The 13,169-nt window shown below is 32.1% G+C and overlaps 1 protein-coding gene across 1 annotated transcript in view; it reads left to right on the top strand.

Moving 5' to 3' along the window:
• The window catches only part of LOC139526271 (ankyrin-1-like), a 126,452-nt gene that overhangs the window by 43,137 nt on the left and 70,146 nt on the right, over positions 1-13,169 (top strand). Inside the window, exons 9-13 of the mRNA XM_071321403.1 lie at positions 1,601-1,705; positions 5,295-5,396; positions 8,714-8,889; positions 10,003-10,399; positions 10,490-10,615. Coding sequence (XP_071177504.1) covers positions 1,601-1,705; positions 5,295-5,396; positions 8,714-8,889; positions 10,003-10,399; positions 10,490-10,615 — 906 coding nt within the window. The remainder of the gene's footprint in view (positions 1-1,600; positions 1,706-5,294; positions 5,397-8,713; positions 8,890-10,002; positions 10,400-10,489; positions 10,616-13,169) is intronic.

Here is a 13,169-nt window from a genome sequence, read left to right as displayed (position 1 = left end):
AAAATATGATCTTTTATTTGTCTCTTCCGGTAGGTCTTTTCCATGAATACACAACTGGGAATGCGTCTAAGAGTCAACAAACCCACCAAAGAGCAATAAACTGTCAAAGTCTACAAATGGGTTTTCAACATTGCATGAAAATTCGCAACACGAGGCCAGTTTTAGCTGCCCACTAAACAAAATTGTGTTCGTGTTCTGTGAAAATGGACGTCATATTAAACTCCGAAACAAATGAACCAAATAAATAAAAAAGATACAAGACTTGCATAGGCCTGAAACTCCTGACTTGGGACAGGGACAAAACTGTAACGGGTAAAATATATTTTGTGCGATCTCAACCCCACTTTACCTCTAGCCGATGTAGAATTGTAAGCTTTTCAGGTGAATAATAATGATTCACGCATATGGTCTTTGCATCAGAAATAAATACACTAGGAGTCTGATGTTCAATGGTTTTTGTCTGTTTATGTGGTTCATAAGTTTTTCTGATTTCTCGTTTTTATATAGATTAGACCGTTGGTTTTCCCGTTTAAATGGTTTTATATTAGTGATTCTTTTGGGCACCTAAAAGCTTGCTGTTCGAGTTAAAGGCCGTACCTTTACCTAACATACATGAAGTCTACTCTGACAAATTGTTACTTGGACGGAGAGTGGTCTCAATTGCACTCGTACCACATCTTCCCATATGTAATTAGAAGCAATACACCAGTTTCAGCAGCATATTTGATATGCATTTCCAAATTTATTCGGTATTCAGGAGCTTGCAGCTGCTCTCATAATTGATGGAACGTCACCAATGTCTAACGTGTCGTCCTTTTTCTAACAAAATTCATCGAAAGATACCAAGACCTTGTTGATTGATATTCCGTTTCAACTTCATAAATATTATATGACGGTCTTGAAGTATAGATTATAGTACTGCCGTTGTTTATAATCTTAATCACACATTATAATGGTCTTTTATTTGTTTTTTATATATTTTTAATCTTTACTATTTAGTCCATTTTGGTAATATCCTTTAGGCGTTGCTTGGAACTTATACATCCCGCAATTTTGTCTGTATTGTGTTGTGCTATAGTGATTTTTCTTTATTTTTTTCTGAGTTTTGCTTATGTGCTTTGACTAAAAACCATTTTATCTATATTTGTTGACATATATGTTAGAGTTATAATGTTTAAGATTGTAACACACTGTTATTTGCTTTATACCAATTCATTTACATTGTTACCTATAATGTGTCTGTTTGTTTTGTTCACACATTGTCAATTTAAAGGATTTTTTCAGGCGATTTTCATACAAGTGAGAGGTTTAGCTGGCGATTAAACTAGTGTAAATTCGCAATTATCTAAACAAGGAAATGCTTGTACCAAGTCACAAACATAACAGTCGTTTTTCATTCGTTTGATGTGTTTGGACTTTAGATTTTGCTATTTGATAAAGAAATGCCGTCTTAATTTTCCTTGGAGTTCGTTTTTTTGTTATTTTACTTTTTATAAATATAAGGTAAGTGGTAATTCTTATGTGAAATTATCTAAAAACAAAGTCGTTCATTTATTTACCTTGGTATGATACTATGAATATTGCAACCTTTTCATTTCAGTATAATGGTGATACTCTTTTACACGTAGCCGTTAGATATGGATGTTTAAATATAGTCCAATATGTCATGACCAGGACGTATATTGATCCAAATGAACAAAATCAGGTATGCAATGTAGTTCTGAACAGGATTTTAAACCCTTTTGAATTTAGCATAGGCACTCATTACAATAAGACAATAACAATCAAAACCAAGGAGTAAACAAATACTGACAAAACCAAAGGACATTTACATCAACAGTTATTTATAAAAAATGAGGAACAACACGAACTCCACTAAAACTTGGAGCGAAATCAGGTGCTTTAGAAGGGTAAGCATTTCCTGCACCGTATACGGCACATGTCTTGTTATTTCTTTGTTCAGTTCTCATCGTTCAACAAAATCAACGTACTTTGAGCTAGCTTTACAGTAACGTATCAAATGAGACACATATACTCCATATGTCTGTGCCGCTGGTATGTTGATACACAGAAATGGAAAGTTGCATAAAAGAAAAATTGTAGCGTTTTTCATAAATTTTTGTATTAAATGTTTGTCATAAATGTTAACGTTATGTTGTTTTAACGATTTATACACACCTTTTTAAAATTCATAACCTTCAACGGAGGAAGATATATTGTATCAAAATAAACACAATGCCGACACATTCGTTTAGCCGGTTAATTCATCCTGAGCTGAGAAAAAGGGATTTTTAAGGAACGGAATAAAATCAATTAGTTAATAAAGACCCCTTTATTTGTTTTGTTTCGTTTCATATTTCAAATGCAAAAAAATAATAAACAATGATTTCCCATTCATGAACAAAGATTCTATCCATAATTTTCAGCTTTTATTTTTTTTTTCGAATTACAGGTGTATATTTAACCACTTATTAGATTTTCTATTTAGAAATCCTGCTGTATTTCCAATCCAGACACGGAGTTAGCAAATACTGTCCTCTCCGTCAAATGTTAATAGTTTTTCGAGTATCAGATTCAGTAACTTACGGCCACTCAACAAAATAAATAACTCTACAAAGAAAACTGCAGAAGCTATCGTTTTTAGCGAGGGTATACCACACGGACATCACCCTAGCCTCCCCTGTAAAAAATCCATTCGGAATAAAAGGAAGAAAAAGTATATCAAATCGTTATGGAATAGTGCCATTCGATGTTTAGCAACTGCCGCCTTCAATTTTTTTTTCTTTTAAATCAATAATTTCAAATTTGACTAAACAACATCATTTAGATAGCTGAACTGTTTTAATATCGAAATATTTAGTTACATACTATATTAGATAAGATATTGGAATAATAAATCTCTATATTCCGTTTGTATACTTAATGTTGTTTTTCTCATTTGCAGAAGGTGACAGATATTAAATCTTGGGATCGTTATCTCCAATGCAATAATTCCACATCTCCTTATTTTTACATTTATAGAAAAAGAACTTCTCAATCTATTTCATTTAACGAATCGATGTTCTAATATTAAGTACCTTTGATGACTATTTACACCACTGGGCCGATGCCACTGCTGGTGAACGTTTCGGCCCCGAGGATATCACCAGCCCAGTAGTTAGCACTTCCGTCTTGACATGAATATCAATTATGTGGTCATTTTTATAAATTTCCTGTTTTCAAAACTGAGGATTTTCTTATCCCAGTCATAGATTACCATAGCAGTATTTGGATTTTTTGGGACTTCAATGCTCTTCAACTTTGTACTTGTTTGGCTTTGTAACTGTTTTGATCTGAGCGTCACTGGTGAGTCTTATGTAGACGAAACGCGCGTCTGGCGTATTAAATTATACTCCTGGTACCTTTGGGAATTATTAACATTAGAAAAATCATATAGGAAAAGTTTATAAGAACTTATTACACATAGTATACGGTTATGATATTTATCACGGCGTTTGGTTTTATGTTACGGAAATGATATTCTTATGAGTTCTACCCTACTGTTTAAATTTTGACGTCATAGTATTAATCTATGATCACATATTCATCAAATACAGTTTCGTTATGCGTAACTCAGCAATAATGTTTACCTGGATGAAATTTTTTTTCAGTTTTGCGTTCATTATTTACTAAAAATTTAAAATAGATTGTTAAATGATATACATATAGTAGCTGTTAATTTGGTATTGGTTTTGTGCATTGTTGAAGGCCGTACGATGACCTTTAGTTGTAACCTCTATCTCATTGGTCTCTAGTCGGGACTTGTCTAATTGACAATTAGATGTATATTGCTTCTTCCTATTTTTACATTGTCATTGGCAATTTATAACTTTCATATGTTTAGAATATGTTTAGATTTGAAAACAACACCAGTCCGTATACAATGTACGTGACAGATATTCTATATTTCGATTACAACAAACTTAGAATAGTAAATATTAAAAAGTCAATTGTTCATGAACAATTGAAAGGTCTTTCCTTTTTTGTTTTATTGATAGCCTCCTTAGTTCAACGTATATGGTTGCTAAGGACTTTTATGTTCATAATAAGTCGTTGCTATGGACAAAAATAATTCCTAAGGATGAACATATTACTACCAATATTAAAAATGTCTTATGTGCTATTCATAGTCACTAAAGTTAAAACAGTAAGTGATTGCTAAGGACTTATATGTCGTTGCTTGGGACAAAAATGTCATTTCAAGTATTAAAAATTTCATATTCATATTATTCATAGCCTTCTAAATTCAAAAGTATATGGTTGCTAAGGTGTTTTATGTCGATGCTACGGACTTTGACCTCTGACCTTGACTAACTTTGTAGATCTTATTATGCTGAACATTTTTGCTATTTAAGTTTCTTTCTATCTCTTACCTCTTTTGAGTTATGGAAATGACATGGAAAATAATGGTCTTAATAAATAAATTAAAACGATATGACTTGGCTTTACTGTTTAAGCTATTTATTCGAAGTAATAAGTCTATATGTGATTACATTAATACTAGTATACAGCTATACAGATTTTTTAATACTATTGATATCATGTAATTTTAAAAGTATGAAACTGATTATTTTTTTAAACTAGTTTATTGCAACTACATAGGATATCCTGTTTTGGTAAAGTGGTTCATTTGAATTTATCGATGTTACCGTAACGTTCAGTGGCATAAAAATCAAGTCTAATATCCGATTCATAAGTTAGTGAGGTTGATTTTTCGACCGAAATAAAAAGTTAAACATGAAACTAACAAAAACAGAGACAAATTCTGACTCAAATTCTGATTCGGAAAATACTGAAGATATTTAATTATAAGTTACTTATGATATTATACTTATTCAGCATGTGGACAATTTAAATTATACATTTAGACATTTCAATTTAAATTATACATTTAGACATTGCAATTTGAAATTTACATTTAGACATTTCAATTTAAATTATACATTTAGACATTTCAATATAATTAAACAAATTGTTTTTTTGCAGCATTTAGAAGACTTGAATCAACAACTATAATCTTCTTGATTTATAATTAATTTTCACTCCAAACAAAGTTGTATGCGTACTGTATTTTCTAAACTGTATTGTTTATATCAAGAAACAAAGAAATTAAAAAAAAAGATTATAAAACGAGTGGAAATTGTATAGCGTGATGTTGACCAAGGTTAATTTAAAAAAAAAACTAAAACTGTTCATATATAGTGGTTTATTTTTATACCTGAGTTAACTATTATGATTATTGCAACTTTATTCAGGATGGTGACACTCTTTTACACACGGCTACTAAAGGTGGACATCTTGACATAGTCCAATTTTTATTCGAAAATCCAAGCATTGAACCATCTGAAGTAAATAAGGTATGTAATGTATCAGTAGCATCAACATTTGTTAAATCGGCCACGAAGATCATCTGATTCACCAAATACCATAGGAAATAAGTCCGTAAGTTTCGTATAAGATTGGTTTACGATTTCAGTATCCGGCTTTTTCGTCAACATATTGGTGTCATGGTAACAGTGCGACAGTCGTCTGGTCTTTTGTAATCATTGTAAGCTGATAAATAATTGGTTCCAGAAGAAAGGAAAGTTTGCCACAAATATGTAAATATGGATTTCCAAAATCTATGACAAACAAGACGATTTCAATTTTGAAATTACAAATTGTCCTTACCTAAGTAGCAATATTCAACGCAAACTGCATAAAGTGTATATATTTCTCAATTCAAACAAATTTAAGAGCTTGCATCTGCCACTCGGACTTTGTTAAACGTCATTTGCGTCTAAGCAAATAATTAATAAATCATTTTTTTTCAAAGAATGTCATTCATAGTAAATAAAACAAACTAAAAGTTATCATGGCTATACTTATATACATATGCACATTTGTGACTCTACAATATGTCTATACATGTATCATGTCGTTGCATAGCTCATGTTTTTCTCTGACTGTTATTGACACCATCCATTGAATGTTATAAGTGTACTGATTTAGATTTTAATCATAAATGCATGATTCTATACGAAATAGTAAAAATTCAATGGGGGGGGGGGGGGGATTTGAGCTACCTTTTGTGAGGAGGTCTTTAAATATCAATACTAACTTAATCATGGAACTTTTACTTACTTTCAAACCGTCAAAGACATAAGAAATGAACACAAAAATTAACCACTTGCAGAAGTCTAATACCCTGAATTGAATGAGTCTAAATATATTCAACACAAATGATAGTTAAACAGTACTCAGAGTGATATAGACACATGACAGTTACCTAATTGCATTGGAAACGGACCGATCAAATGGCAGTACATCATTTAACTATTTATTTATTATAATGTTTGTAGTATTAAAATAACAACTTTGGATATTTTTATAAATTTAAGGGGTAAATTCATGTTTTTGAATTTCAACATTTGAAAATAACATTTTTTTATAATAGTAAAAGCTCAATGATAAGTTAATGTTGACATTAAATGACCTCCGAACAAAAAGAGATTTCAGATCCCCGAGCCCGAGAGGATTTGAATAGGCCTTTTTGTGAGGAGGTCTTTAAATGCCAATATTTACATAATAATTGAACTTTTACAGACTAACACCCGCCATTTTTTCTTAAAATGTCCTGTTCCAAGTCAGGAAAATGGCCATTGTTATATTATAGTTCGTTTCTGTGTTTGTTACATTTTCATGTTGTTTTTCTGATGTGTTGTGGTTCTCCTCTTATTTTTGATGCTTTTCCCTCAGTTTTAGTTTGTAACCCGAAATTGTTTTTTTTCTCATTCGATTTATGAATTTCGAACAGCGGTAACTACTGTTGCCTTTATTTTGCAAACCGTCAAAAATATATGAAAAGTACACAAAAAGCCTTAATCCCCTGAATTAGACGAGTCACTTTAAATGATTGTTAAACAATACTCAGAATGATATATACAATTAACAGTTTAACAAATTGCAATGGAAACGGACCGATTTAATGAAAGAGCATTTTTTGATTATTTATTCTTTCAATAATTTAAAATAACACCAAATGATAGCTTTACTGATTAATTGAGGTACATTTACATTTATTAATCAAAATTTTCAAAATACCGATTTATTAATTGATAAACGATGCAATCAAAACTCTATATAGACCTCATTCACCACTGACCAATGAATATTCTACACAGCAACTTATTGTTATATATATATTTGATGTTTTTAATCTATCGGTAATTATGAAAAAGATTTGTAAAGACAAGATTTTAGAAAACAGTGAGTAAACTCTTTCAAAAATTAGATATTTCAACAGCTTATTTCAGAACCTCTAATCGAACAGACCTAGATGCATTAGGTCTTTTACAATATTCATAAGGGAAATGTTCATTTTTTATTATGTAATTTTCCTTCACTACGTTACATGCGAATGCCAAAAAAAATAGTGTTCCGACGCAATCAATCAAATTATTTTGTTCGTCAAAACATAACACTATATGGTATGGGCGGAGTTGAATTCAGAATACTTTTGTGATCAGAATTAATTTTTATAAAAGAAATCATAACCTCCCCTCCCCTGAAAGTTAAATAGTCGTTCTCTTAACTCCGTTTAACTATTATTTAGTCATGGGGCGGTTTTGACCTTATCCATCTGTCTATGGATCTTTCTACGAAATACGACCTACGAACAAGTTTAAATGATTGAAATGTATAATATAAATAACGACAAAGGTCAATTAAATATTTTCGAATAAGTTGCATGGCTGACTTCACTACATTTTTGCTGGACATGATTCAATGTTACCCAGGATGTGGACAACGACAACGGTTTACAATGTAAGACAAAAAAAAATTAAATACAATGTGATTGAGAAAATGTTAAGATCTACTCTATAAACTTATATTGTTATGATATTGTAATTATTGTATTTATTTATGTTGGCCTGATTTGTGTTGTGTGGCCTGATAGTTGTTTACAGAATAATCTTAGAACTGTGCAGTTTAGAAATCACTGGAACAGTCACAGAATAATGGGATCTTTACATTTGACCTACATAATGATTCCAGAATGATCCTAAGAAAAGATGCGTTATTTAAACTTCTACATTTTACTAGAAACTTCCGTTGTAACTTTCTAGGACGTTCCATTCTAGAGTGTGTTAGAACTTTCCGTGATAACTATATATATACAGACACTAAAGTTAAACTCTCAGACTTAGACTTAGACATCGATAGACATTAGTATTCACAGCATATGGATTGACACTATTATTCTACAAACAAAATCATACTGGATTGTGACCTTAGTAGTGAACATAATATTAAGATAAGATTCCGAAAGATTTCCGGATACAGATAAAGATAAAAGATTGCATTCATATGTTGACAGTAATATTTGTTTAATACTTTTTGTAAACTATTGTAAAATAAATCTTGTTAAATTTTATTATCGATGTGTGTCATTTGTTAGCTACAATTTAAAGGTGATTTCTGACCGTAACAGAAATCGGGGGCTCGTCCGGGATCTAACGTAAACATTTTTTAAACATTTTTTTAGTATTTTTTATTATAACTAGCCAACAAAATTCTACAAAATGGCATTTGATGCCGTTAACTTTTTGAAAACGCTAGACCTGGAGGTGTTTGCTAATTTAAAGAAAGACGAATTAGTGTTGCTTGCTAAACATCTGAAATTAAATTTAAGACTATCTATGAAAAACAAATTATAAAAAAATTGGAATTAGACAAATTAGTTTACGCAGAAATTTTAGGTGAAGATGCTCTTGAGCTTAAGGTCGAAAATGTTGACGCCTTTAGATTAAAACAGCTTGAATTAGAACATGAACTTAAATTAAAAGACCTGCAAATGAAGGAAAGGTTGTAAGAGGATAAAAAAAAAAGAAAATGAATTTAAATTAAAAGAACTGGAAATGAGATAAAGGCGAAAGATGGAGGAAACAAAGGAAAAACAAGATGAACTTAAATTAAAACAGGCAGAACTTGAAATGAGAGAAAGGATTGAGATGGAGAAAATGAAAATTCGAAATTGGCAAAGAAGAAAACAACACTCAAGTTCAGTCGAGATCAGATTATCTTGATGCTGCAAAAAATATACGTTTGGTTCCCAGGTTTTGTGAAAAAACAGTCGATAAATATTTTTTACAGATTTAAAAAATTGTACGTATTTTGAATTGGCCAAAGCCGTGTTGGACTTCAATTCTACAAAGTGTTTTTGAGGGTAAGGCCAATGATATATACTCCACACTTCCATCAGATAAAGTTCCGATTATGACACGGTAAAACAGGAAGTTTTTAAAGCTTATGAGCTAGTACCAGAAGCATATAGACAGAAATTTAGATCATATAAAAAGTTTGATTCACAAACCTATTTGGAATTTGATCGAGAAAAAGAAGATCTATTTGATAAATGGCTTACGTCAAAGAAAACAGATAACAATTTTGATAACTTAAGACAATTGATGTTATTAGAAGAGTTCAAACAATGTGTTCATTAAGACTTAAAAACACATTTAGACGACAAAACTTTTGAGACAATACATGATGCAGCTGTTATTTCAGATAACTATTCTCTTTCATATAAAAGAAATTGCAAGGGTCAAAATTTCAATACTTCCAGTGAAAATTACAAAAAATCAAAGCACTGAGTGTACTGATAGTAAGCCTGTTGCACAGAATAAGAGTCAGTCCAGTTATAATATGTCTAGTCCAAAATTTGATACTTTTGAGAATTCACTGATTTGTACTTATTGTATGAATAATGGTCACTTAATGGCTGATTGTTTTAGACTCCAGAAGAAGAATGAATGAGATAATAAGCCGAAGATCCGTGCTTGTACAACACCTTTTATTACCAGTACGTTGGAATATCCTGCGACTCAGGCTTTTAAGTCCAGTTTTTGTGATTACATAGAGGTATATAAATCCTTTATGTTTGATGGGTTTGTTTCTATTGTTGATGATACTACTCCTCAGCCTACAGGACACTGGAGCTTCTCAGTCTTTATTGTTAGAAAGTGTGTTGCATTTGTCCGAGAAGACTTCTGTTGGACCAGTTATTGTGGGTTTTCGTACTAATTTCCCTGTTGAAGGTTTAACATTATTGCTAGGAAATGATCTAGCTAGGAACAAAGTGGTTGCTGAACCAATTGTTACCAGTGAACCGGTGGTGGAATTTAAATCACCTGGAGATCATGCTGAATTATATCCAGCTTGTGTTGTTACTAGGGGGATGGCTAGAAAACAACAAGATGAGAATTGGAAAGAAGACCAGTTTGATTACATGGACCTTTCTAAAACTTTCCTAGCTGACATTGAAGGTCCTGGCAGCTCAGAAAAGACCATAATAAGACCACCTAGTGATAACAAGAATGTTATTATGCCATGACCAGACGTAAACAGCCATTCATTAGACCGAAAGAATTTATTTGAAGAACATCATAAAGACCCTGAGGTTCTTCAGCTCAGCCAGAGGGCTCAACCACAGGAGGAAGCAGACAAAGTGGCCGATTACTTTTACAATCAAGACGGCATTTTAATGAGGAAGTGGAGGCCTCCTGATGCTACCCCAGATGAGGAATGGGGAGTGGTATACCAAGTGGTGGTGCCTAGAGTTTATAGGCAATATATTATTGGTCTTGCCCATGACACCCCCTTGGCCTGACACTTAGGTATAAGGAAGACTTGCCTTAAAATCTTGCAGCATTTCTACTGGTCCAGACTTCGAAATTATGTCGGAGAATACTGCAATTCGTGCCATATATGCCAGGTTGTTGGTCAGCCTAACAAGAAAATACCAACAGCACCACTTCTGCCTATTCCAGCCTTTGACGAACCGTTTAGCTGAGTTCTATAGGATTGCGTTGGACCTTTACCAAAGACCAAGACTGGAAATTCGTATTTATTGACTATCATGTGTACGTCTACTACCTTTCCTGAGGCTATTACGTTAAGAAATATCAAGACACCTACTATTGTCAAAGCTCTTATCAAATTTTTCACGTTAGTAGGACTTCCTAAGTCGATATAATCCGACCAGGGATCAAATTTCATGTCAAGTTTATTTCAGTAAGTCGTGTACCAGTTAGGGATTGCTCAGTATAGATCAAGTGCGTACCATCCAGAATCTCAAGGTGCCTTAGAACGTTTTCATCAAACATTGGAGAATATGATTAGAACGTTTTGTCTTCAATTTGACAGAGACTGGGATGATGGAGTTCACTTTCTACTTTTTGCAGTCCGACAGGCTGTTCAAGCATCCCTTGGATTTAGTCCCTTTGAGTGGGTATTTGGCCATACTGTAATGGGACCGTTAAAATTGATTAAGGACAAGTGGCTTACTAAACATACTAGCTTGAATCTTTTAAACTATGTATCAAGATTTAAAGAAAAATTGTATACTGCTTGTCAAATTTCTCAGAAAAACTAAAAAAAATGTACAGAACAAGATGAAAATATGGTATGATAAAGATGCCAGGGACAGAGTTTTGAGCCAGGTGATAGGGTACAGTTGGGTGCAGACCAAGCATTACATGTAGACGGGCCGAAAAAGTTAACGCGGCGTTTACTCGCGTGCACTTCATGTAAACGCCGCGTTAACTGTGCGTTAACTCCGAAATTGCAGTAGACATTAAAAGTAAACGGGCGTTAACTTTCGCGTTTACCTCCGCGTTAACGCAAAAACGGCGAGTCTTCTAATTTTGTAAAGAGTAAACGGGCGTTTACTTTTCCGTTTACCTCCGCGTTAACGTGGAAAAAGGCGCGTCTTCTATTTTTGTAATAAGTAAACGCGCGTTTACTGTTTGTAGTAAACGCCCGTTAACGCAGATTGTCATCGTAACTTGGATACACTGACCTTAAATATGAAATGATAAGGAACATCAAAATTAATTGACCAAGTGGTCATTTCTGCTTGACATATTGACGATTACAGTTATTTAAAAATGTCACGCATTTGTATTTAATTGAACAATAATTATAGTAAATTTCTTGTTCTTCGCAAATAATAGTTTAAGTATGTTTATTCAAATACATGTAATTTAATCCTCACCAAAATCAAACAGTTTTCTCATCTTAGACAGACTGACTCGTAAAACAAAACTGTTTGATATCATTCACCACAACTGACAATATTTACCTCTTAACAAGTTATCTCATTCTATATAGAAGTAATTCAGTTATATTTTTATGCCATAATTGACCATATAAAACAATTGACAGGAATTTTTGTACCAGCCTGACGGCGATGACCTCTTTTTATTTAAAATATTAAATAGTAAACAAAATTCAGTAGTTTTCATACACCAGACTAACTCGTAATATATAATTATTATTAGGTAGCAATATTTGAATATTATGACTAAAAAATTATGTTCGCATCAATTTAGATTGCCAGCATGTACTTTTTTATTCAAAATATTGAAGCGTAAAAAAAAATCAGAAGTTTTCATACCTCAGACTTACTCATGTAATAAAATAATTTGTCCGCAACAACAAAAACTGACCATATAAGCATTTTAATATGTAAATCTATATAGCTGCATAGTAAATTAGTTATATTTTCATGTAAGGATTGATTGAATAAGAAAATATGTAGCAATATTTGAATATTATGACTAAAAAGGTTTGTTCACATCAATTTAGAGTGCCAGCATGTCCTTTTTTATTCAAAATATTGAATCGTAAACCAAATTCAGTAGTTTTCATACCTCAGACTGACTCACATAATAAAATTGTTTGTCTGCAACAACCAAAACTGACCATATAAACATTCTAGTATGTAAATCTATATAGCCGCATAGTAAATGAGTTATATTTTCATGTAAGGATTGATTGTATAATAAAATAGGTAGCAATATTTGAAAATTATGACTAAAAAATTTTGTTAGCATCAATTTAGAGTGCCAGCATGTCCTTTTTTTATTTAAAATATTGAATCGTAAACAAAATTCAGTAGTTTTCATACCTCAGACTGACTCATATAATAAAATTATTTGTCCGCAACAACCAAAACTGACCATATAAGCATTCTAGTATGTAAATCTATATAGCCACATAGTAAATGAGTTATATTTTCATGTAAGGATTGATTGTATAAGAAAATAGGTAGCAATATTTGAATATTATGACTAAAAAATTTTGTT

The sequence above is a fragment of the Mytilus edulis genome, chromosome 6, assembly GCF_963676685.1.
Source record: "Mytilus edulis chromosome 6, xbMytEdul2.2, whole genome shotgun sequence".
Classification (NCBI taxonomy): domain Eukaryota; kingdom Metazoa; phylum Mollusca; class Bivalvia; order Mytilida; family Mytilidae; genus Mytilus; species Mytilus edulis.
Note: the sequence above shows the minus strand (reverse complement) of the source record. Positions and strands in the feature narration are given on the sequence as shown.